This window comes from Cynoglossus semilaevis, chromosome 1, assembly GCF_000523025.1.
Source record: "Cynoglossus semilaevis isolate Cse_v1.0 chromosome 1, Cse_v1.0, whole genome shotgun sequence".
In the NCBI taxonomy this organism is placed as follows: domain Eukaryota; kingdom Metazoa; phylum Chordata; class Actinopteri; order Pleuronectiformes; family Cynoglossidae; genus Cynoglossus; species Cynoglossus semilaevis.
The window spans coordinates 16,853,885-16,880,617 of record NC_024307.1 but is presented as its reverse complement, the minus strand read 5'-3'; the positions used below and the strand labels follow the sequence as shown (position 1 = coordinate 16,880,617).

General features: G+C 41.9%; 2 protein-coding genes across 2 annotated transcripts in view; both read left to right on the top strand.

Annotated features, from left to right (window-relative positions):
* LOC103382657 (nesprin-2-like) overlaps nt 1-12,117 on the top strand; it is a 42,133-nt gene extending 30,016 nt beyond the window's left edge. The window contains exons 28-51 of the mRNA XM_025060521.1: nt 77-464; nt 588-689; nt 766-948; nt 1,568-1,660; nt 2,291-2,410; nt 2,484-2,696; nt 2,777-2,950; nt 3,166-3,285; nt 4,263-4,456; nt 4,821-4,959; nt 5,140-5,373; nt 6,368-6,517; nt 6,609-6,785; nt 6,940-7,095; nt 7,214-7,333; nt 7,419-7,589; nt 8,205-8,338; nt 8,427-8,628; nt 9,090-9,272; nt 9,467-9,580; nt 10,162-10,316; nt 11,040-11,187; nt 11,275-11,369; nt 11,976-12,117. Of these exons, the coding sequence (XP_024916289.1) occupies nt 77-464; nt 588-689; nt 766-948; nt 1,568-1,660; nt 2,291-2,410; nt 2,484-2,696; nt 2,777-2,950; nt 3,166-3,285; nt 4,263-4,456; nt 4,821-4,959; nt 5,140-5,373; nt 6,368-6,517; nt 6,609-6,785; nt 6,940-7,095; nt 7,214-7,333; nt 7,419-7,589; nt 8,205-8,338; nt 8,427-8,628; nt 9,090-9,272; nt 9,467-9,580; nt 10,162-10,316; nt 11,040-11,187; nt 11,275-11,369; nt 11,976-12,117 (3,907 nt within the window). The remainder of the gene's footprint in view (nt 1-76; nt 465-587; nt 690-765; nt 949-1,567; nt 1,661-2,290; nt 2,411-2,483; nt 2,697-2,776; nt 2,951-3,165; nt 3,286-4,262; nt 4,457-4,820; nt 4,960-5,139; nt 5,374-6,367; nt 6,518-6,608; nt 6,786-6,939; nt 7,096-7,213; nt 7,334-7,418; nt 7,590-8,204; nt 8,339-8,426; nt 8,629-9,089; nt 9,273-9,466; nt 9,581-10,161; nt 10,317-11,039; nt 11,188-11,274; nt 11,370-11,975) is intronic.
* The window catches only part of LOC103382735 (nesprin-2), a 25,401-nt gene continuing 10,680 nt past the window's right edge, over nt 12,013-26,733 (top strand). Inside the window, exons 1-10 of the mRNA XM_025056443.1 lie at nt 12,013-12,196; nt 13,006-13,200; nt 13,867-13,992; nt 15,288-15,443; nt 16,249-16,407; nt 17,682-17,848; nt 23,542-23,704; nt 25,168-25,361; nt 25,731-25,881; nt 26,032-26,214. Coding sequence (XP_024912211.1) covers nt 13,081-13,200; nt 13,867-13,992; nt 15,288-15,443; nt 16,249-16,407; nt 17,682-17,848; nt 23,542-23,704; nt 25,168-25,361; nt 25,731-25,881; nt 26,032-26,214 — 1,419 coding nt within the window. The 5' untranslated portion in view covers nt 12,013-12,196; nt 13,006-13,080. The remainder of the gene's footprint in view (nt 12,197-13,005; nt 13,201-13,866; nt 13,993-15,287; nt 15,444-16,248; nt 16,408-17,681; nt 17,849-23,541; nt 23,705-25,167; nt 25,362-25,730; nt 25,882-26,031; nt 26,215-26,733) is intronic.

Sequence of the window (26,733 nt, the reverse complement as noted above, 5' to 3'; positions counted from 1 at the left end):
AATAAATTGAAACAAGATCAACATTAAAATAAAGGGAGAAAAACACTTGATCTTGTAACTGTAACATTTCCTTTAGGGCTAAACCTGCTACTGGGCCTGAGGATGGAGATGAAGAACAGGAGAAGAAGAAGAAGAAGTGGCTTCAGCTCCACACTGAGCTGCAGACTCTAGTGCTGCGGTTAAGAAGCGTCACCTTCACACCTGAGGAGCTTCAGCAGCAGCAGCAGCAGCAGCAGGTCCGACTCCCTCTTGTATCTTCAGAGATGATGCAGGGACCGTCTGACAGTTCCAGTCTCAGTCTGAAGGTGTCACACTTTCTTCTGTGGACAACTGATGAAGATGATGATGATGATGGTGGGACAATGAGTTCTGCGATTGGCTCAAAGCTTCTCACCCAGCTTCAGGGACTAACCAGGCATCTGGAGTTGCTGCAGGAAGGTTCAGTGGCAGTGTCGCTGGATGAGGTACAGAGGGCGCTGTTTATCACAGAGCTCCAGGTCAAAGTCCTGACCTGTGACCTTAGCCTTTTTTTATTTATTTGCATCTTCAGTGTGGTGTTTGTCTTCAGCCTAAGTCTCTGTCTGCAGGAACTGGACCAGGATTTGTTTCTGGTTCTGCACAGACTCTTCTTATATTTGTCCTCCATCCAACATCTCCAACAGTCTCCAGATGTAGAAGTGACGCTGCAGGTCAGACAGATCTCAAAATCTGGCCCAAAAGAATTTAGCCCAGCCTGACTCTGTTTTGATCTGTTGTTTCTGTCAGGACCTGTCAGCAGAACTGTCCACTCTGAGATGTCACGTGACCTCATCAGACGCTGGTCCATTGACAGAGGGCTGTCGTCGGTGTGTTGAAGCCCTGGTCCAGGTTCTTCCCATGGTCCAGACTGCTGTGAACTGCAGAGAGACACAGATCCTGAAGTTGCAGCAGGAGACAGGAGAGCAGAAGGTCAGAGACAAGGTCACTGCAGATGTTTATTAAAAAAACCAAAACAACTTAATACTTCACCAAAGTCCGTGGAAAAGAGAATTGTGATTTAACACTTTAGACAGCAGACTCATTAAAACACTTTAAAACACAAGCCCAAATGTAAAACAAAACAAAACAACAAACAAACAAACCAAAAAACTGATGTGAGCTCGAATCACTGACCTTTTCATGGACTAAGGGGAACGAGTGGTTAACATTTGACATCAATGGCTCCAGTTCCAAAGGACAAAAGAGCAACAGGATCTGGGATGTTGTTATTATTATGTTGTTATATTAATCATTATGACACTGTGTCAAATCTGTGTATATATTAACAATATGTAATATAAACTGTGTATATATTAACAATCCTCTACCCCCCCTCCCAACACACATACAGAATATTTAACAACTATATAACAATTCAGGAATTAGGTACTCTTCTATGACACTAACAGGAGCCCAAGTCCCACCAGTGGTATGAGTGCCCACGTTTGAGAACCACCTGACCTAACCCGTTCACAAATGAAAATAACTTGGTTAAACCCAGTGGATGTTGTTGGACAGAACCAGTGTGGTGTGTGTTTAACTCCAACAGAGTCGACTGCAGGAGCTGCATGCAGCCTTTACATCTAACTGTCAAATAACCAATGAGCAGAGTGGATCCATGGACTTAAACCGACAACTCCAGGTACAATCGAACCTCAGTACAGACACATGTGGTGTTGAAGTAAATGTGGAGAAAAAAAACTTAACTGTGAACTGTTTAAACGGCACAACAAGAAGCACGTTGCATGAGGAACTGTACTGTAAATATACACAAAGCATTCTGGGATACTTTGCTTCACAAATTGACTACAAAGTGATTTAAATGTGGAATTTTAAAATAAATAGGTCACTCTAACGTTATAAAGATCTCTTAAAACCAATAATTAAAATCACTGAGTAACAATTATTCTTTTACAGGGTTTTAAATGATTACTGAGACTGTGAACAGAAATAAAACTATAACAGAAACAGAAGACATAAACGAGTTATCCCAAAAATAGCTAAAGATAACAGGTATTTTCTGATAAAGTAAAACATGTAAATTAATATTAGTGGGCTGCCAAGCTAGTGCTAATTTGCTAAAAGTGAGCCCAGAATTAGCCAATGATGTGATGAGAGGGAAAAAAATAAAAGAAATGACACAGAGTTGGTTCATTTTAGTTGTTAAATGTTAGCCTATCAATGGCTAAATGAAAACCTGCCTGCACATGTTCAAGGATCACCAGGGTGTAGTGTTTCACATGCAGATACTGAACCTGTGTTAACTCTCTAGGTGGCGCTGCAGAGGCAGGAGACACTGCAGCTTCATCTGCAGCAGGTTGACTCCCTGATGGAGGAGGTGGAGAAACACAACCTGAACTCCTCCATCATCCAGCAGGCTGCACAGCTACAGGTTAGCTTCAGGTCTGAGTTTTTATTCTGTCCTCTGCAGAAGCCTGAGGACTGAGTCCATTCTGTGTCCACAGACAGACCTGGACTCCTCTCTACGTGGACTTAAGTCCCACTCCGAGGAGCTGAGGAGCAGCGTGGAGTTACAGCAGCAGTATGAACGTCTGCTCCACAGCCTCCAGGATCTTCTTGTCCAAGGCTCTGAACATCTCACACGGCAAGAGACCAGAGCAGATGGTGAGAGGCTGAGGAGCAGAGACGATCTTCAGCAGAGACTCAGGAGACACACGGTCAGTCTGGAGCTTCTGCATCGATGAGAAACGATAACAGTGTTTCGCTTTGTCCTAAATCTGCCCTTTGTTTTGGTCAGACATTTTTCCAGTTCTTAAGTCACCACTATGAAACCCTGCAGTATCTGACCTACAGACTCCCTGACAGCGCCCTCCACAGGTGGAGTGGTGCGTTGACAGATCTGCAGGAGGAGCTGCAATGTCAGGTGCAACACGGACTGGAGGAGGGAGCCAAGATGGAGCAAATGTTAGAGGTAAAAAAAAAACACAACACAACAGTGGTTGGTGCACTTGCCTTACGACAAGGTTAGTGGTTCAAAGCCTGTCTACCGTAATCTTTTTGTGGATTTAAAACCAACAACTCATGTTTTTCTAGTTTTATCGTTTTTTCTGTGTTTGTTTGTTTGTTTGTTAAACCTATTTTAGTTAGCAACACAGCTGCCTTTTGAACATCTTCATGTCTCCTCAGGTGTGGACACAGTGGGACAGTGACAGCACCTGGGCTGAGTCTCTCCTGAAAGAGATCGATACCTTATTTACCAAAATGCATCAGAAGAAAGACACAAAGGAAATCTCCTCCAGCCTCCAGGTCATTTTCTCAAACACATTCATTTACTGTGAAACACTGTGTCCAGGAGCCTGGAAACAGACTGGAACTGTTTAAAGTCAAGTCAGTTTAATTTGATATATGAAATTCTCTGTTCTCTGGTGAACAGAGGGAAAATGAGAAGGGGGGGAAGGTAAGAAACAAGCAGTGGGCGTGGTCTATCAAAATGGAGGGAAAACTAAGATAAGAAGCAGAAAGTGGGCGTGGCCTATCATTTGGAGGGAAACTAAGATAAGAAAAGAAGCAGAAAGTGGGCGTGGTCTATCATTTGGAGGGAAAACTAAGAAAAGTTAAGGAACAGGAAGTGGGCGGGGCTAAATCAAGTGTGGATGAAATGGCTGCAACAAGTGGAAGACACAGAAAACACACAGACAAAATGTAAGTGTATGTGAGTCAGAACCTTCTGGATATTTTCCTTTTTTTTGGACTTTTCTCTCCACATGTTCACTGCTCTCTGAACCTAATTATCTGGATGACGTGTTAAAGAATTGGTTGTTGTTGAGTTTCCACAGGGGGAACACAGTGTTCTGTAGTTATTAGCTCCACACTGATGCACCTCTGCTTCATCACAGAGCTGCAGAACTGGAAATGTGGCTCTTGTTCATGTGAAGTGGATCAGGTGCCAAAGAAAAAACCTCTGCTAATGACAGAGCTTCCTGTCTCTTAAAGAAAAGTTGAGTTGTAGCAAGGTTGTAGACAGGAACTGCATTTTAACATTTTTATTTCTGCAATGCTGTGGCTTTGTTTTAGTAAAGCAAAAAATAATTATAAGTTTGACTTCTGCCTGAATACTTTTGTCTAATGTTTCAAACTTGAAGTAGGTTAGCACTGGACACTGTTCTGAGAATTTTGGAGGTGGGGGTTCCTTTTAATATAATCTTTAACCTGTTGTTAGCTTAGCATTACCTTAATTGTTTATTTTAGTAAACTTTCTTTGTCTTCTATATTTCATGTCTCAGGTTCTGGCCTGTGTTTTGGAGCAGAACCAGGACCGGTTCAGTCAGATGCTGGAGGTGGGGCTACAGCTGCAGTCCTTAGGCTGCAAGGGAGTAGGTGTCGTCACTGGTCAGCTGAGGGCACAATGGAGAATCCTCCACGTCAGGATGGACAGTGAACGCACCATGTTCAGTAAAATCAGAAAACTGAGATGCAGGTGAGAAACTAGATGTTTATTTGGAACTAAGTTGATCCACAGAGACAATCAGTTAGTTTGGTTCACAGCAACACTGCTGCCTCCTGTGGTCAGTTGGTGTCACTGAGGTAAATCTGAGCAGAGGATTTCAAACAGTAAGGTACAAAATAACACATTTGAAGTTAGTGATGGAGGCACCAAGTGCTGCTGTGTCACTGTGACCTAAAATCACTGATTTTCTCTATGGACTTTGGTCTGTGATGACTGTGGTGTGGGAGAGTGGGTGGTTTACAGAGTGGAACTCATCCAACCAGCAGTTACATGTTGTTTCCCACTGTATCTGCTCTGGACTGTAAAACCGTTTTGTGTTTGTTCACATAAACAGGTTTGATGTAGATTCTGCTCTTCTGTCTGGATGGATGGACAAGACCAGGGTTCAGATCAGAGACTGCAGTCACTTCACTCACACGGTCAGTCAGCAGATGGACACAGACCACAGTGGGCAGCTGTTTCTCCAGTGTGTGGTGAGCAGCAGTGAATAATACACTCCACTCCACAGCTCCTTCAACTGTTGTGTCATTTACAAGTCTCTGTCCTTCCGTTCTGCTCAACAGTACTAAAGTAAACCCCCATGTCCAACTGGGTGTCCACAACACACACACTGTCCATGTCATGTCCTTTTTTTTAATATCCCTAACTTCTAGGCCTTGTTGAAGCAGTTTGAAGCCCACTCTGACCTGAAGGTGGCAGTGATTGCTGTTGGTTCTCAGCTGGTCCAGTTGATGGAGTCAGGTGGATTCACTTATGCTGTTTGGGAGACAGACGATCAGACCTCAGCCCCACAGCTGTCCTCAGTCCAGTCACGGCTTAGACAGATGGAGGAGGACTGGTCCAGTCTGTGGACTCAACTTTCTGTCCTTCAACAAACTCTGCACAAGGTCAGGATTTCTGCACATTCTCAACTACAAAGATGAATGTAGGCAGTTTGACTAATCCTTGTTCGTGTTTGTCCACTATGATGTTGTAAAAAATGTGCATATCATGTGAGTTGTGCCACAAAAAATAAATCCTGACTCATATTTGAAATATTACTTGATTTGGAATGAGCCTAGAACCCACACTGCTGCTGCTGCTGCTGTTACTATTACTCATCCTTTCAATTAGTACCCCTCACCTCTGTGCACCCCCGACCCCACTGTGCAGTTCTGTCAGCTCTGAAGGCTCTTGTCACTCTCAGCAGTGAGATTTTCTGTCCTCCTGTCTTTTCTCTTTCTGATGTGTTTTTTCTTCAGCGTTTTCACACTTCCATCTTTTCTGGTCTCCCCTCCTCTTCCTCCTCTTTACTTGCTCTCACCTCCATCCTCCTGCTGTTCTTCTATTCTTCTGTTCTTGTTCTGGTCTCCTGAATATGTCTTTATCTGTCATCACATTTTACTCATCCTCCTCTTCCTCCTTTCTCTCTTTGTGGTCTTTCTAATTCAACTTTTAGAATAAAAACAAATGTTATTTAGCAACAGTTATTTATTTTTATTTTTACATACAGTACAGTTTTATTGCTGTGGGAGCAGCATGATGTTATTGAGTTATTTAGTAGTTCAGTGTCAAACCCAAATTAAAAATGTTTGTCATCTGGACCCTGACCCTTGTGTAAAAATGTTTCAGTTTTTTTTTATCTGGCTGAGGACACACATCATTTAGACTTTTTTCCACAGAGTGCAGTTTTTATCATGTAAATGGTAAATGCTTTTGGGGCTTTGCTTTTTTACTTTTTAATTTTGGCCATTAGAGAGAGCTGTAGCGCTCCATGTGTTTACAACACCAGTTAGAAGTAATTTTTTCCAGCCTGCAGTAATGACAGTGTATGGAAAAACATTTTAGCCTACACTACATCTTTACATGTGCATTATTTTCCCTTCCTCTGCTCCTCTTCAGCTATGGATGAAAACATTGACCCAGCAGGGGGCAGTAGTGGAGCTGCAAAGCTGGCTTCAATTTGAGTCTCAACTGAAGGACAATTGCATGAGAATCCACCAGAAGTCTTCAACTAAAGCTGAGTTGTTAGAGCTGCTGAAGTTCTGCAAGGTAGAAACTGACCTTTGGTAAAATATTTTGATCAATAAATTAATTTAAAAAAATCCAGTCTAAAATGTAACTTTTGCTGATTTTATCTCAGGAGTGCCAGGTGGACTTGTCAGCCCATAAGTACACACTGGAATATGTAAACCTGCCACTGCAGACATGCAGTACCAATGTTGGCCACATAGGACGCTACCAACACAACCAGTTTGCAGAAGAGCAGGGTCATCTTAACCACCTGTGGCTCAGCTTTGAGGAAAAACTCAACTCTCAGGTCAGAAGAATGAATCACAGCCAATGTATTACATTTCCACCAACCAGTGGAGTCACCAGGAGATCCATAACTGCTGTGGTCTAAAATCACTGGTTTCCTCTATGGACTTTGGTGTGGGAGAATGTGTGGTGATACTTGAACACTGTGATTTCAGATCCAGAAAACAGAGCAGGATTTGAAGAAGAGAACAGAGCTGGAGAAGCAACTTCAGCACATTAGGAGCTGGATCACAGACCAGAACCAGTGGATAGACTCGGCTCAGAGATCCAGCAGCAGAACAGAGGTGGAGCAGAACATCACCACCTGCAAGGTCTGAGGGAACACCTACACTCCCATGTTTCTAGTCAGGATAGACAGTGTATGGCTTCTCTGGATGTGGTGGAAAGTTTTTTTTCTTTTTTTTTTTCTTGTGTTCTCCTGTCTGTCAGGCTCTGGAGGAGAAGATCAGGATGAAGACCTCTGTCCTACAGGAGCTCAGAGAGAAGGGAAGTGATTTTACCGCTCTGGCAGATAAATCCTTGGAGGCCTGTGTCGCTCTGACCTCACAGGTCGGTAAAACAAAGACATTTATCTCCTGGTACAGCAGTGTTGTGTCCAGCTCCTGGTCACTCTCTGATCCCTGGTCTTTGACAGAACAACTCACTGCTGCAGAGGCTGCTCCACTCTCAGCAGCTGTGGGACTCTGTGGAGAACAGCCTGAGTCACATGACACGCAGAACAGCCAGAACATCACAGACTCTGGTTGTTCACAGTGACCCACAGCTCCACCTACAGGCCCACAGGGAGCTACACCAACAACTACAGGTATGACTGCTGCTGCTGCTCTGACACCTGAGAAAATACAGGAAGTACGATGAATCTAAATAACAATACTTTAAAACATTTCATGAGAAGAAATAACAGTCAGAATCAGTTAATATAAAATTTAAGGACGGGACAAAACTGTCAGCTAAAGGGCAGCAAAGGAATGGATACTAGGTACTCATTCAAGGTGCAGAAGTAGTATATTAAGTAATATATTACAGAAGTAGTAAAGGTTAATGAATGATTGAAGTTAAAGGTCTTTTACTTAAAATTACTACATAAACATGAGAAAATAAATGAACAATAGAAAAATAAACATCTTATTTTCTCCTGAGAAAAGACTATTGGGTCAGATGCGGGCCAGATGTGAGTGGTCCATGGGCCACGTCAAGCCCACGGACCAGGAGTCTGAAACACCTGATATATTTTTCCATCTAATTCTCATTATTTTCTGGTTTGGTTTAACCAGGGTTTACTCCTGAACTCATCATTAGTTAATAATCTGGCTGTGTTTAACTGTGATGTCGGACGGTTAATGTCAGGCCACGCCCTCCGTCATCTTTGACTGTGAGGTCATCAGTGTTAACCAAGCAGGTGTCCTGACTGGTTTTGCAGCATCTTCACGAACAGTCAGAAGCTGCAGATTCTGAGTGGAACCAGCTGAGTCAGCTCATCTCCTCCCTCTGTGACATCATCAGACCCTCTGCTGCACTTCTCCTCAAAGAGAGGCTGGACAGACAGAGACACAGGTGACACACACACACACACGCTCACACACACACTCAGTACACATGGATACACACGTTCACGGCCGTTTTGCTCTCCCATGTCTTTCAGCTGGACGTTGGTCTCAGCAGATCTGCTCCGGCGCCTCCAGAGGAGTCAGGAGATCCTGCAGGAGTGGGAGAAGTTCTCAGATCTGTCCAAGTCTTTGTCCCTTCAGTTGAAGACTCTCCAGGAGGAAACAGTGTCCACTCTGAGTGATAATCCTGCATACGATGCCGAGGAGCAGCTCACCATCAAACTTCATAAAGTTCAGGTTAGAAAATTAAAAAAAATAATTTCTAAACACTGTAGATTTATTGTAAAGAAACTCATCTGGGATAATTATTAACAAAAAAAACCCATGATGAACTGAGGAAATTGCTTTATCTCAGCTCGAAAATGGTTTGAAAAAGATAACTTAAACTTTAGGGCTAATTGAATAATATATCTAAAAAAGCTAATTGATTGGTTTTGATTGATAAAATTACTTTTATTATACTATAATTATGAAAAAAGATAACTATATATCTTTTAGTCAAAAATCCACATAATTAAATAAAGTATGATTAAAATCAACCTCCGTTACAAAACATTGCCAAAAATCGTTAATTATGGAAAAAGCTGTTGCTAAGACTGGTAAATATTAGCAAATGTAAATATGATAAAGTAGCTAATGTTTACCCCAGGAGCTAAGAGTTAGCTAAAAGAAATTATTTCCTTTCCTCTTCTATCCAGACTCTCCTCCAGAAGAGTGAAGCTCTTCACTCTGACCTGGAGATGGTGCTGGAATCCTCCAAGGCCTTGACCCTTCTCCTGGAGCCATCAGTTGCAGCTCTGGTCCAATCAGAGAGCAGACTGTTGTCACGTGGTGTCCTGCAGCTCAACCAGGAGCTGGCACTGAAGATGGGTCGGCTTGAGGTGAGACCTTCATTCATGAAAGCTCAGTGTTTGTGTCTGGGAGCTCACAGCTGTCAGGTACACACACACACACACACACTTACACACTTCATCCTCCTGCCTCTTGAGTCCAGGCTTAAGTTTCATGCTGCCGACCCAAATCCAGTGGATCCAGAATTTCCTGACATATGTTCTGTGTGTTCTTATTTCTGCAGGATGACCTGAAGCAGCTGCAGAACTTCTCTTCAGTCCTGGACTCTTTGGACAGGAACCTGGAGATGTGGCAGCAGAGTCTGGAGATGGCAGCCAAGTCTCAGAGGGGGGATCAGGTAAGACCCTGACTCTTCTGAATTAGAGCCTGTAAACTTCAGGAAGAGATTTTTTTTTTTTTTTAATGAGATTCCAAATGAGCTCATTGGCTAATGTTTAGATTCAACAGCTAACATTTAGCTTTTATCTTCTTTAGCATTTAAAACTGAAAGCTATTTTCTTTTATATTATATATTATAACTGTTGATGCTAATGTCTCACTTTTACTTCCTGTTAGCTTACTTTTACCTGGTGTTTTAGCAAAATTCAGAAAATAATGAATGGTTTATCTTATATTTAGACACCAGGCATTTGGTTTAAATGGCATGTGTTCTTTACAGTGCATGACACGCCACAATTGATTTCAACAATATTGAGAACTTTATTAATGAAATTGTAGAATACTGAAGTTCAGTTACGGATTTGTTGTTCAAAACCGTCTGTAATGCTACATTGATTAAAGAGCTAATTTTTCTTTAGTTGGAGCTACAGTATGCAATCTCATTCTGACCAGAAACAGAACACTACAGTGTGTGTGCAGACACGCGGTTTGCATGACCTACAGTCGGTCTGCTGTACTGAGGCCTCCATCTGTTCTCAGCCTGAGCTGCTGCAGCTCAGCACTCTGTCTGCTGACCTGGATCTTCTCAACGAGCTGAGCTGCAGCCTGACGCTGGGAGACGATGCTGCACGACGCCTCAGACACATCAACCAACGCTGGACTGACACCTCTGCCCGAGCTGAGGAGATGAGCAGGTCAATAAATGGAGGAAGGAAGATGTGGTCGTAACAATGTGTTGAATTGAGTTGATGTTAAAGGTGGAAAATACTACAAATAAAAAACAGGAAACAAATGACAGCAAAGTTTCTGTGGATAAAAACCAACCATAACCAGGGAAGCTTGGACACCAATTCATGTTATTTCTATAACATTTCTTCATTTTCCACCAATTTAAAAAGTGGAAAATTTCAGTGAAAAAATTGTAAATATTATACTTTAAAAAGTATAATATACAGGTATTGTGATTGAATAATACTTCAATAATTTAAGTATTTGTTTTTGTAATCAAAGTTCATATTTATATTCATCTAAAGGTTAGCCATACATGAAATCATTTTACTTATAAGAGCTAATTGTTGGACACAATCAAACCAAATAAATAGTCAGTGGAAAGAAGCTGAAAGAAGTAAAGCCAACATTTAGGTAGTCTTCAGGTCAAAGGTCAAATATTTAATGATTTATTAACCATTAATTGACTAAAGTTGACTAACACCTGATCAGCTGTATGGCTAGTTCAGTCACCATCAGTTGTTCTGCTTTTAAAACCAGCTGAAACCAGTCTGTTAGTAAGAATCAGCTTTCAGTTAGCTTAATCAATGCTAAAAATTAGTCTCAAATTATACAAATGGAACCTGACGCTAGGATGTGTGTGTTTGTGTGTATATATGTGTGTGTGTGTGTGTTTGTTCTGTGTGCAGTGAGCTGCAGACTGAGTCCCTGAAGCAGCAGGACTTTCAGCAGAAGTGTCAGGGCTGGATGTCCTTCCTGCAGAGGATGGAGGAGAACCTGGCTGTGGACGTGGCTGGATCTTACTCTGGACTCAGGCAGCAGCTCCGCACACACAAGGTGACGCAGCCCCATCAACACACACACACACACACACACACACACTTCTCCAGGTGTTCTTCATAGTCCGTGTCCTGGTGCTTTCAGAGGTTCCAGGCTGAACTGACGACTGGTCACATGATCCTCCACTCAGTCATCGGTGAAGCTCTTCTTCTGCTGCAGAGAGGAGAGGTGGAGGACAGGTGAGAAGCGCACACTCTGGAGACACAGCTGAGCTCACTGTTATCAAAAAAGTCTCTGGTACCGATCTTGGTTTCTTTGATGATGGTTATTACTAGACTGTTTCTAATTGATACCATCAGGATGGAAACGTCCTTCAGTGTCCCTGCTTCTTGATCCAGTGATAGTAGGGAACAGTCTCACATTCTTTGTAGTTCCTTCAGTGTAAACACACAGTGACTGGAACTGTTTCTCAGTCAAGGTGTGGACAGTTGGTATTTTTAGTCCTAAATAAAGATGGTTCTTGGTACTTTACCTTCTTCCCTGTTTCTACTGTAGAAGAAGTCTTTTCTAACTTGTCATTTTCTGGGTTTACCTTTAGCGTAGTTCTGGCTAGTTTTAACTCTTTGCCAGATCATATTGACCTAGCTTTATTTGGCCTTTAATTTATTATGTGGCTAACTTTTAGCCTAACTTGTATTTTTTTGCTTATGGTTAGCTACTCTGAGTAATATTCATCTGTCCTTTAACTTAGATCTAAAGTTTATAGATTTTTAGCGCCACCTGCGTGTCCAATTTTTTTCATGTTGGCTCCACCTCAAACTTCACTGCTGTGCTCATGTTTTCAGGAGTGACTTCCGGCTGAAACTGGCTCAGCTGAGGCAGCGCGGTGCTACGTGCAGACCAACGGCGCTCCCTGGTGGAAGGTCTACTAAAAAACTGGCACCAGTACAACCGCAGCCTGAAGAAGCTGCAGAGGTTCCTGTCTGACACTCATGCTCTACTACCGCCCACTGGTCCACCACGCTGCAGCCTACAGCAGCTCAGATGCTCACTGAGACACCTACAGGTGTGGCCAAAAATTACATGGACTGAGGGTTTGACTCTTTCTCAGTGTATGATGAGAAATGTAACATTGAAACAGTTTTATTTTACTTTAACTTGAAGGATATAATTCAGATTTTATTTAAATTATTGCCTTTAATTTTCAGTTTAAGATAAAACATCAATCACATTCATTCAGAAATGTTGATCCCAGATATAACTGGATAACAACACATTTAAAACTTGACTTAATATCAGTAACACGTAAAATGTGTTTGATTTTGGATGTAAATGTACAGAATGTTCTGGAAATGTCTGCCTAGAACACTGACGCTAAAGTAGGAGTTCTGACATTGTCAGGTTCACAAGGCTCCAGTCCAGGTTTTTCAAATTAAACTAATGTTATTCATCCCCCATGGGGACAAAATTAAACTAATGTTATTCATCCCCCAGGAGCCATTGCAGGGTAATTCGATTTTTAACTAAATTAAAATAAGTTAAATAGTTTAATCTCCATATTTTCAAAAGTTAAAAACATTCCCCTTGAACATTGTTGTGTTTAAATGTTTTTTGCCTTCAGTCCAGACGTCTGAATGGTTAATCTCATTACAGACTGAAACTGTCGTACTTGATCAAAGGGAAATGAAAAAAGGAGAAGGAGAGTTTATCATTAGCATAACAACAAAGAAGATCACTTAGAGTGAAAATGGAACAGATGATTTTACTGTACTTCACCGACTGACCTCAGACTGACCTGAGCTGAGACCAATCAGATCAGTCCTGGTCTGATTGGTCTCACCTGCGTCCTAACCGCCCCTTCCTTCTCCTCCTCAGCACACAGAGCTGCTCTTCCAGAGGTACCAGTGCAGCTTCCTCCACACTCTGGAGCTGGGACGGCAGCTCTTCTCCATGGGGGACGAGGAGACGCAGACACGGCTGCAGGAGGACCTGGGAACCCTGCAGGAGGACTGGGAGAACCTCCACAACCTGCTGGGCCACAGGATGGACCTGACAGAAGCCATAGTCCAGGTACCACGGTTCTGCTCACTCAGGACCAACTAACACTGGTGTTCAACAGAGAGATGGTTCAAGGTCCTGACTTAAGTTTTCTGTTATTAATTGTCTTTTCACTGTACTGTAATTCACCCACTTTTAGCTTTCCACTAAATAACATTTCACTGGATACATTGTAGCTGCTTTTTTAGCTAACTTAACTTTTTATACAGTAGCTTTGTATACAAGCAACATTCTAGCTGAAAAAGGTTCTTTTAAAACCACATTTCTCTTCAGTGACCAGTTCCACACTGTTGTGTTGTTTTTTTTTGTTTGTTTGTTTTTTTGTCTTGTCTTGCGCGCGCCTTCTTGATTAACTTTAGGCTAGTTTTGGTATAACATTTGTGCTAATTATCCTTGGCTTATTTTTATACATTTCATTTTTATATTTGTATCCTGTATCTGCTTAACCCCTTATCAGGTCTAATTCTGTCAAACATTTACTGACAACTTTTCTTCACTGGCAGATTTTTACAGTGCTAAGTTTAGGAAGTGGTAAAAGAAAAGCCAAGATTGTCATTGTAAATATTTAATGTTTTAATTATATATTTCTTTAAAGATTTTCTGGAATCATATTTTCTATTTGGTCATAAGCTTTGGGACACCTCTAACAAGTCTGATTTTTATTGTGGTGGGTCTCAGAACTGGGAGCGCTGTGAGGCAAAACTAGCCGAGCACATGCTGCAGCTGAAGGAGATTAAGACCAGACTGAACCAGTCGATGCCTGAGAGCGACGATGAGCTGCACAGTGCTGAGAAGTTCCACAAGGTACAACTGCACAAAGTACACACAGACCAACAGGTCTGTCAGCACATTTTCTCTTCCTGTCATTGGTCCTGTGATTTGATTGCATTGGAACTCTAAGTAGTAATCTGATTGGCTGATTTAACCCTGTGTGTGTGTGTGCGCGCGCCTTTCTGTTTAAGGTCCCATGAGTTTCATCATCACATTTAGATCTAAACAAGACTCTAAGTTTACATGTATAATATGTCCAGTGTTTTTGCCCCTTTGGCACCCCCCCCCTACCCCCACACACACCCACACACACCCACACACACACACACACACACACAACACACCCTAGCACATACACCCCACCATTTGAGCTAAGAGGGACAAAGGAGCTGCTGGTCCACTACTGCCTCCTGTGGTCACCTTGTGTCACTGATGTCAGTCTGGTAGAATGGCTTTGAACTCAGTGATGGAGGCAGTGATGATCAACAAGTGCTGTGTCTCTGTGGGCTTAAATCTCTGGAAAAGTCATTCTTACAGGACAAAACAGACAAACTTATAGGGAATAATGAAGACGACTGGAGGTGAAACATAAAATCTGTCACAGCAGTTTTAATATTTAACAGATTTATGGTTTGTCACCATATAAATGAAGTACCAATATCAGGGTCACAGACAGAGTCAGGAATTAGGTTATACAGACACACAGTCAGACAGATGGAGAGAGGGTCACAGAGGGAGAGAGAGAGATGACCTCAGGCCCCAGGTCCCCTGTTTGTTTTAGAGGAAACTGTCCCTTTGTGAATGAGAGAAGCTACCTTTAAAACCAGTTTGACTCAGAACTCACTTCCTCTCTGATCCATCTCAACCTTTGCACACACACACACACACTCCTCCTCCTTTCTGTCCAACAAACCCTCCCCCCTCCACTGTCAGCCCTCCCCTCACACTCCCCCAGGCCACAGGCCCTTAATCCTCTGTGGGTGGAGACGATATCAGAGAGACAGGGGCAGAGAAAGAAAGTGGGCTGTGACAGAGATAGTGGGCTGACACACACACACACACACCCACTCCTCCTCCTTTCTCCTCCTCCTTTCTGTCCAACAAACCCTTCCCCCTCCACTGTCAGCCCTCCCCTCACCCTCTCCCAGGCCACAGGCCCTTAATCCTCTGTGGGTGGAGACGATGTCAGAGAGACAGGGGCAGAGAAAGAAAGTGGGCTGTGACAGAGATAGTGGGCTGACACACACACACACACACAGAAGTTGGTTAGGTTGTCCCAAGGACAGAGAGCTGCTGGACAGGCCCTGACTGTCTCCTCTGGTATGCAGGAGACCCAGGACTCCTTGGTGGACTGGGCTGAGAGCCTGACGGAGCTGAGCACCATGAAGACAGACCTGTCCCAGTACATCATGGCTGAGGACGTTCTACTGCTGCAGGAGCAGGTGGAGCACCTGAGGTGTCAGTGGGAGGAGCTGTGTAACAAGGTCAGAGTCACTGAGCTGATGTTGGAGACACACTGGAGCCATGTGTTTACAGTGTGGTGGTTTTTTCTTTTAGTTTTAGTTTAAACCCTGCAATTATCCTGCTTTGGTGAGAGTCCAGAAAAACAAGTTCAGAGAAGATAGAAATGTTTGCTGTGGAAATCAAAACAAACGGTAAACAATGAAATACCGTAATGCTATCTGGGAATTATAGAGAATTATAAAATAGAGTTTAGAAATATTTTTTTAAACAATGCTTCAAAGATTGATTAAATGTGGAAATCAACAAAAAATATGAAAACTTGAATCTTTAAAACCTGATGACACAGGCTATGTTGAAAAATGAATCAGCGAGCTAATAATTTACATTGAATATATATCTGAAACGTACACAGTGTTAAAGTTAGTCTCACTCAAAGCTAAAAGTTTGACAAAGGATAAAAATGTCCTAGAATCTTAGCTGAGTTCGTTGATTAAAAAAATTAAGTTATTTTTCTGTCCCAACTCTTTTTTTTACGTGTTACTACTGTTGATTAATATTAACAAATATATAAACTGAGTACAAAAAAGAAATTGGTGAGACCTGAGTTTTTTTTTCTTGAGGTTCAAATAAATCCGACTCTCCTCTGAATCCATTCTGATCCTCAGACAGAGCCTAACAGTCTGGTTAACGACTGAAGCATCAGTGACGAGAAGAAAAACACAAACAAACAAACAAACAAACATGTCTCACACTTTTCTTCCTCCTGCTACTTCAACAACAGCTGTAACCATCTCATCAACATTCTCCTGTGTGTGTGTGTTTCAGGTGTCTCTACGTAAGCAGGAGATCGCCGACCGCCTCAATGCCTGGATCATCTTCAACCAGAAGAACAAGGAACTGTGTGAGTGGCTCACACAGATGGAGAACACGGTGATGGACGACTCCCAGCTCAACATCGAGGAGATGGTGGAGAAGCTGAAGAAGGTGAGAGGATGGAGGCCAGGTCAACTCTGGTTATGGTCTGGTCCCTGACAGACTTCACCAGGACGACCTTAGACTCCTGTTTGAGACACTGCTGTTTAGTCCTTCCAGTGTTGTGGGTGAGCGAGGTGTGTAGTCAAGTCAGTTATATCTGTTCAGTCCAGTTTCACAAAAGACATTTTTACATTTTAGTTATTGGTTGATTTAGAAAATAAATCAAATCTGTCCCAAAGAACACTGAAATGGGAAAAAAAATCCAAAATTAAATGACCAAGACAAAAAAAGATCAAGACAAAAATCAGATTTCTTTTTTCAACATTTTTAGGAAAACCAGAACAGATCAGACACTGAGCAGAGCTGTGGAGACAGAGAGAGCAGCTTCAGACAAGGAGGGGTGTGGGGTGTGTGTAGGAGGGTAGGGCAGGAGCAGACAAGCAACACTACAATCCACATACAGTCAGACAGGCTGTTAAAATGCTAACGGTACAGTTGTAGAGAAGACCATTGGTGTCTGAGGATTCTGTTGATAAAATATATCACCAAAAACAGTCCGTCAACACACCTCAATAATCCAGAAACTCTGGAACTGTGATGTGTTTAAACAACACCGCCATGCTGTTGCCTGGTCATGTGACTTGGGTTTTTTCTGGAGGCGGGGTTTTTGAAGGTCCATCAGTCGAAGTCTTTTCAATGGAGAAGCAGTGAATTTTCTCCTGATTGTTGAGGCGACAGCTGTTGGAGCCACAGCAGGAACACACATCACTGGGCCTTTTTATTACGGACAGTTAAACCACATCTTATTACCTTCAGGCGGGGAGAAGGGTGGGTTGTTGAGAGTTTTCACCCTGAAAGTTTGCAGCAGAGATGAGTGACTTTGTACAAAAAAAAAGTTAAAAACTTGGGAGAATTACCTTAAATATTATTTTTAAAAGTGACAACAAAGCTCTCTCTTGTTAAGAATTATCTTAAATTGACAAAAGTGACAACAAAGCTCTCTCTTGTTGCTCTCTCTTGTTGCTCATTTCAACTGTCCTGTGCCTCATTTTCCCTACCTTTACCTTCATCTCTTCTCTCCTCTTTTTTTTTCATTTCAACTGGTTCCAAATGAAGCCATGATGGCGCCTGTTATTGTGTCAGTGGTTTGCTGAGTTTTGGTCATGAACCTTGAAACCTCCTGGTCCTGGAGTACAGCTGTGAGGTGGAAACAGGCCGCTGCAGCACTGACCTGTAGGAAATCCAGACAGTGTCCTGATTCCTCCTCCTTCTCCTCCTCCCAGGACTGTATGGAGGAGATCAACCTCTTCAGTGAGAACAAAACCCACCTGAAGCAGCTGGGAGAGCAGATCATCACAGCCAGCAACAAGACCAAGGAGACGGAGGTCAACCAGAAGCTGAGCGACGTCAATGACCGCTGGCAGCATCTGTTCCACCACATTGAAGCCAGGTAGGAACCAGTAGAACCAGTGGAACCAGAACAACAGTAGTGGTGGTCTCAGGGCAGTGTGGAGAACGTGTGGTTCTGGGTTTGTTCTGCAGCTCTGGGTTGACATCAGTGGAGACTCTATCGGTCACATGTTTTAAACTATCCTTTAGATTCCAGTACGAAATATGAATAAAAAATGTTTATGCTACAGAAGCTAATGGGAAAATGTACCTTATGTGAACTTTAAATAAATCATCATAGTGAATTTTCAGAGATTTAGAAAACTTCTTGTTGACCTCTGACCCAGACTGCTGCTGCAGTACAAACACAGATGTGGTTGTATTTTAGTGACTCTGTATCTTTATGAAACAGGTGATGTTCCTGGGCTGACAGGACAGTTTTTCAGGATTCTCTTTTTTCCCCTGGGAGGAAACTGTTCTGTCACTGATTACACTCATTACAGTGGTCACTGTGGGCTCTGTGACAAACAACAGGACACAGGCTTCACTACAGCGTCTGACGGAGGCTGTAAGAGAGGTGAAACCAGGAAGGTGTGTTGGTTTGGAGGTTTGGAGGAGATTTTTCAATGGGAGGTAAAATGTGAAGTGGAGGGAGGTGAAGAACAGACCAGGACAGAACGGATAAAACACTAGGGGGAGGGCAGGGGGGAGAGCAGAGAGGCTGTTAGTCCTGACTGATTCCCATGATTTAACAGAACTAAACTGTACAGTGACTGTTGACTGTTATTGTAGCACAGTATCTTAATTAAGTTGATTCTACACTAGTCTCTGACAGACTGACCTTTAACTACTGATTGGCCAAGTAGCTACAGTTTTAGGCAGTGTTTTACTGCTTTAATATATTAACATGATTTATGTTAATATCTGCTGCTCCTCATGGTAACTAAGAATTTCTTCAGCTGCTAGTAGCTGCCTCCGCTGACCTGGCTATTTATACATATTTTTATGTCTATCCCTTAAAGCGATCCTCTTTAAACAACCTGTCCTCTGAGCGACAACAGTCACGGTTCTCTAGTGCTGGGCAGTCACATGACCTGTGAAGGTCTGCTGTCATGTGATACATCTGAGTGGATTTCTGGAGTAATAAATGTTGAACGTTTTTGTTTATTGTTGTGGAATGGGAGTGAAGTCCAAACTCATTATCGTCATTATCTTTGTGACGCTGATGAACGTTGGTCCAAACGTTCTCTAACAGTTTCCTGCTCTTCACTGATCACGATGTGATTAAATCAAAGTGGAGCAGTGTGACAGCTGCACATTCCACCACTGACACTGGGCTCGTGCTGCAGCAGCTCATTAACAGGCTTAACCTCATTACTACGGCTACGAGGAGGAGGAGGAGGAGGAGGAGGAGGGAGAGGACAGGTCTGCACTATGGTGGGATTATTCTCCCCCTCCACTCTAGTACCTTTTCATGGGTTAGATCTGTGTTCATCACTATATAATCTGGTCTGAACCACTTGAAGTAGAAGAGTGGGGCTCTGCTGAAAGAATTGTCTCTTGGTTTATTAGCACACAATCTAAAACAACAAAAATAATAAAAATCTTAAACTAATTTTTATAATACTAAATATTTTGACCGGTAGTTGTAAGAACTGTTGCAGGTTTTGTGGATTGATGGGGTTGGACCTTTCTGTGGCAACTGGTGTCATCAATAAAAAAACAGAACGCTTCATTTTCTCTACTTCCTGTTGTCTTATCACTCTGCTTCCTGTTGTGTTATGATTCTACTTCCTGTTGTCTTGTCACTCTACTTCCTGTTGTTTTCTGCCTGTACTTCCTGTGTCCTAGCCTCTCTTTTTCATTGGCTGTTGTCAAGCCCCGTTTACAGATGACTCAGTCCTCGGTTCACTGTACCTGACTGTGTCCAGATTGACAGTGATTGAGGTCAGGTCTGTTGTGCTCACACACTAACAGTGAGTATGAACTGACCATGATGACGGTCACAGTGAGTCAGCACATAACACTAAGGCTCTGGAGCTAAATCTCACTGCTGACTTTCAATAAATATTTTTTAAGCGAACCTGTTTCTGATCAGTGCTCCTCAGTATTATTGCCTCTCAGCGTTACCTTGTTGAACTTTTATAATGTCTGGGTTTCTATGTTTCATATTTTTAATAGAGTATTTTCATACTATGCTTGATGTTTGTGTTTGATTTTATAAAGCGGTTATAAGTCTCCACAGACTTAATTAAATGAAGGTTAAATAGTATTGCAAACAACACTTCTGAGAACATTCTGACACAGTTGGTGTAGGTTAAGGCCCACAATCAGTTGAGTTTTTGTTGTTGTGTTGGTCAGAGTCCTTCAGAACTGAGTCACATGTTTGGATAGGTTCTGATGTGGCAGCAGAGGAAACGTTTCTTTGTTTTTGTTTCGCTTCACTTACTGTGGGACGATGACCTGCTGGTTGGATTAGAAGAGTCAACACCGACTCTCTGCTGCTCTTTGTCTCTAAAACAAACCGGTAGCTGCAGCTGCTGTTGCTACTGTTACTGATGCTACTGATGCTGCTGCTAAACACCAGGCTTTGTCCCCTCAGCCTCAGGGGCCACTGTCAGGGGCCGACATCCTGTCTCTGTGTCTTCAGTTTGTGTGTTTGTGTGTGAGATGCAGCTGTATGTTTTTCTAACTCTAATCTGCTGCTCCTCAGTCTCCTCACACCTGCTGCGTGTTTATGACTTTAGAGTGTTTGCCTCTGAATGACAATTGTTTTGACTCTGATGTAGACTACGACGAAGATGAGTCTTTATTAAGATGCTGTAAATCTGGTCGTCATGGTGAGCATGCTGAGTTTTCTCTGCCTGTTGCCAAGAAGGTCTGTGGAGTGGGGGATAATAGATGTAATTTGATATTGAAGAACCTGTGATAAAAAGAACTGAGACTCTGAGAAGAACTGACCTAGAGTCTGCTGTAGCCTCTGATCGAGACCTGGACAAACTTTCTTCAAACCCCTACACTGCTTTATTTTACTCTAGTTAACAACAGAAATCTCCACCAGTGTTGATTAGTTTTTCTTAATGGATACTGTATTTATGAAAATTGCATTGTTATAATAAAGATAACTTTATGACAGATTTACTTTAAAATTGTTTGATAAATTCAATCCAGCATTAAAACCAACATGAGGGAAAAATCCCCTTCAGTGCTGTTGTGTACCAGGAATAGACCACGTCCCCCTGGTTGGGAAGCACTGATTATGCAGAAGCGACTGTTTGCTGTCGACGACAGTTTCATCGGCTTCAGATTGACTGTACGTCTTTATTTATTTACTGTTTTGTCCATTCACTGTAATCCTGCTGCTGCTCCACCTGTTGCTTTGCTCAAGCTCCACTCTGTGATTTACTGATGTCATTAACTCAGTGTGAAGCTGTAGGCTGGTGTGTTTGTAAAGGAACACGGTGGCAGATGGAGATTTTCCAGCTACGGCTCTTGTGTCTTCCTGCTGCCTTTTAAAGTCGTGCTAATGTGGCTCAGTGAGCTGCACCTGTAATCTGCTGCTCACCACCTGGACCTGGATCTGTTCAATGTCCACTGCTTTGTTTCCGCTTCAAACACTCATTCTTCTTCTAGTGCAAAAGCCCTTTAAAATGTTCATATATACCCTTTAAATTCTAAACCATGTCCCTGGAAACAACATTGTTCATTTAAGGAAAGCCTTGTTAGAAAATGTCCAGTCAGGCTTCTGTAGTTATATCAACAGGTAGCTGTGAGGTAGCTACATAAATACAGCTAAACGTTAGCCTTAAAATAGTTAAAAATGACCTCAAACTTTTGCCAAAACAGCCGTTGCCTGTTAGCAAAAGATATGGCATAAAAAATGAAACAAATCTTGGTTGGCCAAGGCACAGTCAAAAATGACTGTTTTTGGCCTGAAAAGCTTACACGTAGTTTTAGTTTTCCATAAAGTAGCGTATAATAAAATGACATTGAAATAAAAACTGACAATTAATGACCTGAAAAGGGGTTTTAATCAGTTTTACTAATCTGTTGTTAACTTTTAGTTATTACTTAGATATGTTATCTTTTATATTTTTGGCCTTTTTGTTGTCTAGCTAAAGTTAACCATAAACCTAAAGCTTGTTGTCATCACTAGTAACTATTATTTATTTGTTTTTGCTATTTTCATACTTTACATAACCTGTAGGTACTTTTTCAAACTTCTACAGATTTTTAGGCCTGCTGTATTGTTTTCAGTGTTACTTTGTTTGTACTTTTGTACATCCATCTTTAAGCTATCATTTGCTTTTTTATTTTTTTTTTCGGTAGGTCGACTTTCAGTTAATTTGGTTGGTTAAAAATAATTTAAAATGGACATAAAATGACAAAACAAAAATAACTGCTAAATTAAATTAGTTAGCCAAAGATACTGCAAAAAAAAGATTTAAATTTTTTTTGAAAGTTTGGCTTTTTTGCAGACCCAACCAGTTTTTTTGAAGAGGTTAAAAAGGGAGGAGGAGGAGGAGCAGTAGCAGTGACGCTGGTCAGGTGGTGGTGGTGGGTGTTGCTAAGTGATTACATGGCGTAACCTCCTCACCAGCCTGTGAGTACCTCTGATCGTCGTCTCTTCCTGAGGAGGCAGACCAGGGAAACAATCAGGAGATGTAGATCAGATGTGGAGGAGGAGAGAGAAAGAAGAGGAGGAGAGCAGGAGCAGAGGGGGAGGAGGGCACGCTGAGATTAGTCAGTGATGGCATGAAGGCACAGAGAACGAACAGAATCCCTTCAGCTGCTGACGATGAGTGTGCATCGGTTAAAATGGGTGTTTGTGTGTGTTTGTGTGTGTGTTTTTTATGTCATATACCTGCTGTTCACCCTCTACGCCCCACTAACTGCTACACAAATGCTACCTCACAATAATGCATGCATCAGAAATGAACTGGGGTTTGTTGTAGGAGCACGGACACACAGACACAGAGGTCACTGTAATACCCTGCTGTGCTGTGTCAATGAGGTTAAATAAACAGCTAATGCGCTAGCTATAAAATAGCTATGAAAATAGCCAATAATAATACAGATAATAATAATAATAATACTATTGGTCCATATATAGATGTGTGAAACACATTGACTGATGATGTGGCCAGGAATTTAAAACAGGTCTGACTGAGTTCCTGCCGTCTGATTCTTTATTTCCGCAGAAAAACTCCAAACCAACCTTAAATAAAACACAAATGCATTACATTAGCAGAGGGGAAAAGTTGACCAAAATTAATTGAGGTTGACTGAAGCTCTTAACATAATTTCTTGGATCTCTATTTCAGGTTAACTTACTACCTTACAGTAGAAAAATATTTTTAACCCTTGCCAAAATAAAATCACTAAATATTCAGCAAAAAAACTAATATGGTAATGTAGAAATGAAATTGTAAAAGACCGTCACGTTGACCTTTACCACCTTAAAAAGAAGTCTGTGTTTACTTTTCATAGACAGTCTACAGCTCACATGTTGATTGAACGCTGAGTGTGTGCCTATGTGTCTGGGACTCACAAAGCAGATGTAGGTCATTGTCAACAGGAATCCATCTCATGTAGGTCAAACTGTGGCTCATGTCTGTACAGGCTCTTGTTTGTGTCCTGGAAATTATAGTAATATTGTACATGCAATGTGTTTTTCCCACAAACTAACGACCTGAGACACAGTGGTGTGATTTCAAACAGTCATGGTGACACGGTTCTTGTCCTTCTACCCAGGGTGAGGAAGCTGAAGGAGACTTTAGTGACGGTCCAACAGCTGGACAAGAACATGAGTAACCTGCGAACGTGGCTGTCGTGCATCGAGGCTGAGCTCTCCAAACCTGTCGTCTACGTCACCTGTCGCAGCGAGGAGATCCAGCAGAAACTCTCAGAGCAGCAGGTGAGCATGAACCTCAGTCCTCTAACCACTGTGTATTTTTATACTGTAGTCTACGTCAACTTAAGGAGATGAAAATTACATATTTTATATTGAACTGTACCAGGGTCTATTGAGAAAATCAGTGATTTTAGCTCTTGCAGACAGGAACTGCTGGTCAACTGCTGCCTCCTGTGGTCAGTTTGTGTCACTGACATAAATGTGGAAAAAGTTTTTCAAACTGTGAAGTAGAATAATTACAGAATTGCTTTTGTGATGGAGGCGGATGTGGACTTTGACACTTGTCAAATGTCATAAAGAAAAGAATAAAAATTGTTTGTGTTTTTAAATGTACATTTGATGATTATTTAGGACATTTGTCACCATCTGTTGATGTCATTTGTTGAACATGTGTTATTGATCTTTAGACACAAGCACATTGACACAAGCAGTACATTTAACACAGACTAACGTCGAGAGTGGATGTGTTGTACATCATGCTTTTAAGAATGTTTTTTTTCTTTCCGCGGGTGAGACCTGACAGGTCCTGCTGTTCCCCCCAACTGTGTTAAAAGTCAGTCCTCAGAGACAACTCAGCTGTCCTCCTTCCACTAATGGACACTACTCTACAGTACTTTTCTAAGAAAACCCACTCTAGCTGCCTGCCTCTGTTCCTTTTCTTTCACCTCCTGTGAAGCCACACACACTCTGTCCTTTTAGTAAAAGTAGCAGCAGCACAAACTCAGTCCATTTGTCTCCTGTCACCTTGGTCTGGGTCTGACTAATAAAAAACAAACTGTGAAAACACAACTGTAATTCCTTTTTTACTGACATCTTTGTGAAAATGATCAGTTCTTCATAATGAACATCAGCACCAGTGACAACACCTTTGGTCATCGATGACTCCAGCTGGTCTGACTGTTGTTCAAGGTCTGTCAGATAAATTCAGTCCAACAGAAAAAAATCCATGTTTTCTTTGGAGTGAAGTTCAAACAGACAGAATGGATCAAAGACAACACAAAGGTTATAAGAAGTGTCAAACTTAAAGCTTGTGGCCCAAATATGGTCTGCCATCTTAATTATAATGGCCCAGGTGGCTGTCGAAGCAGATGGCTACTTATAAGAAGTTAGGGCAACTTAGGAGCATGTTTAGGACAAACTACAACCCCCACAATGCATTTAGAGTTTGCGACCCACAGTGAAAGTTTCCCACCACTAGATAGCAGTGTTTTTACATCAACTATTAACACAACCAGCAAGTTGTTAAAACATTTTATATTTATGTTTATGTATATCATTTGTAATACCTTGTATTCCTAGTGTTAACAGTCTGTTAACTGTTAACCTTGTATAAGCAATGTGATGGAGTAATAACTGTAGTACAGTCATCAGCCATGATGTCTCCAAATGTCCAAATAAACTTGTTTTTGGACATTCTACTGTGGTACAGATGATGAAACTTCTCTCTCTCCAATTTTTAACCTCAGGACCTGCAGCGTGACATTGAACGGCACACTGAGAGCGTAACGTCTGTACTGACACTGTGTGACGTCCTGCTCCGTGATGCTGACGCCTGTGGAGCAGGAGGAGACGGTGAGAATGACTCCATCCAGCAGACCACCAGGAGTCTGGACCGACGCTGGAGGAACATCTGCGCCATGTCCATGGAGAGGAGGATGAGGTGAGGGTGAAGGATGGAGAGAGGGCTTAGGATGTCCACCATGATGTTGATGATGATGATGATGATGATGATCGTTAATTTAAAAACAAACAGACATCATTTTGATGTTGTGTTTTGCAGACTTTTCTTCTTGTAGAAAGTTTGCCAACTTTAACCTTGATATTTCTGTGACTTCAGCTTTTTCTTGGCCAACAACTGGCAGATGATGCTCAATTTCCTTTTCTCACCCACTTCACAAGTTCACTTTTAGCCTCTTTTTATATACCTTTTACTGGTTGTAATCTAGAAGCAAATACATAATTAATAACAATCAAGTTAACGCTAACATTAGTGTAAAAGTCCGAATACCTGTTCCTCTTTTTGTCTTAGGATCGAAGAAACCTGGCGTCTGTGGTGTAAGTTCCTGGACGACTATACTCACTTCGAGGACTGGCTGAAGGCGGCGGAGGTCACGGCTGCCAACCCTGACTCTGCTGATGTTCTTTACACCAGCGCCAAGGAGCAACTAAAGAAGTTTGAGGTCAGTGGACAGAAATTAAACGCCTCCTGGTGGTCGGCAAATTTTAGCCTAAAAATGATTTATTTTTTTACACATGCTCTACCACTGAGCTAACAAATGGCTTCACTTTTTCCTGACTAAGTAATAAAAATGCCTTGAAAACGTCTACAGGCCTTTCAGCGTCAGGTCCACGAGCGTCTGACTCAGCTGGAACTGGTCAACAAACAGTACCGGCGCCTAGCCCGGGAGAACAGAACCGATGCTGCCAACAAACTGAAGGTGATGGTGGAGAAGGGAAATCAGAGGTGGGACGTCCTCCAGAGGAGGGTGACGGCCGTGCTGAGGAGACTGAAGGTGAGGTCAGGGGTGAGGTGGGCTTCATCACAGGACCGGTCTGCTCCCATTTTAAAAGGAAGTTTTGCCTCAAATTGTGAGAAGGGAGCTCTGAGTCAATTTTTAAAACCAGACTAGAATTTTAATAATTATGGGAAGTTATGAAAGGATGAAGATAAATCCAGTTTTCCCTGTCATTGTTTTCACTGAGGTTTTTCCACTGCCTGTGACATTTAAGAAAAGGAACAAGAAAATGTCAGAGTAAAATCTAACTAGTAAAAATAACGGGTATTCCACTTGGATTTCCTAATGAACCAAAAATAATACATATGCAAATGTTATATATATATATATATATTTATAGGCACAATGATATTATTTTTATGTGATTCAGTTGAAAAATAAAAAAAGTTCTAGCTTTATTACAGACAAACATTCTAGAACATTAGACTCATTAGAACATTATTAGTTCTGTTCACCTTCAGAAACGACTCACTCACACCAGTCCATTAAAACATGATTGATAATCACACAGTGACA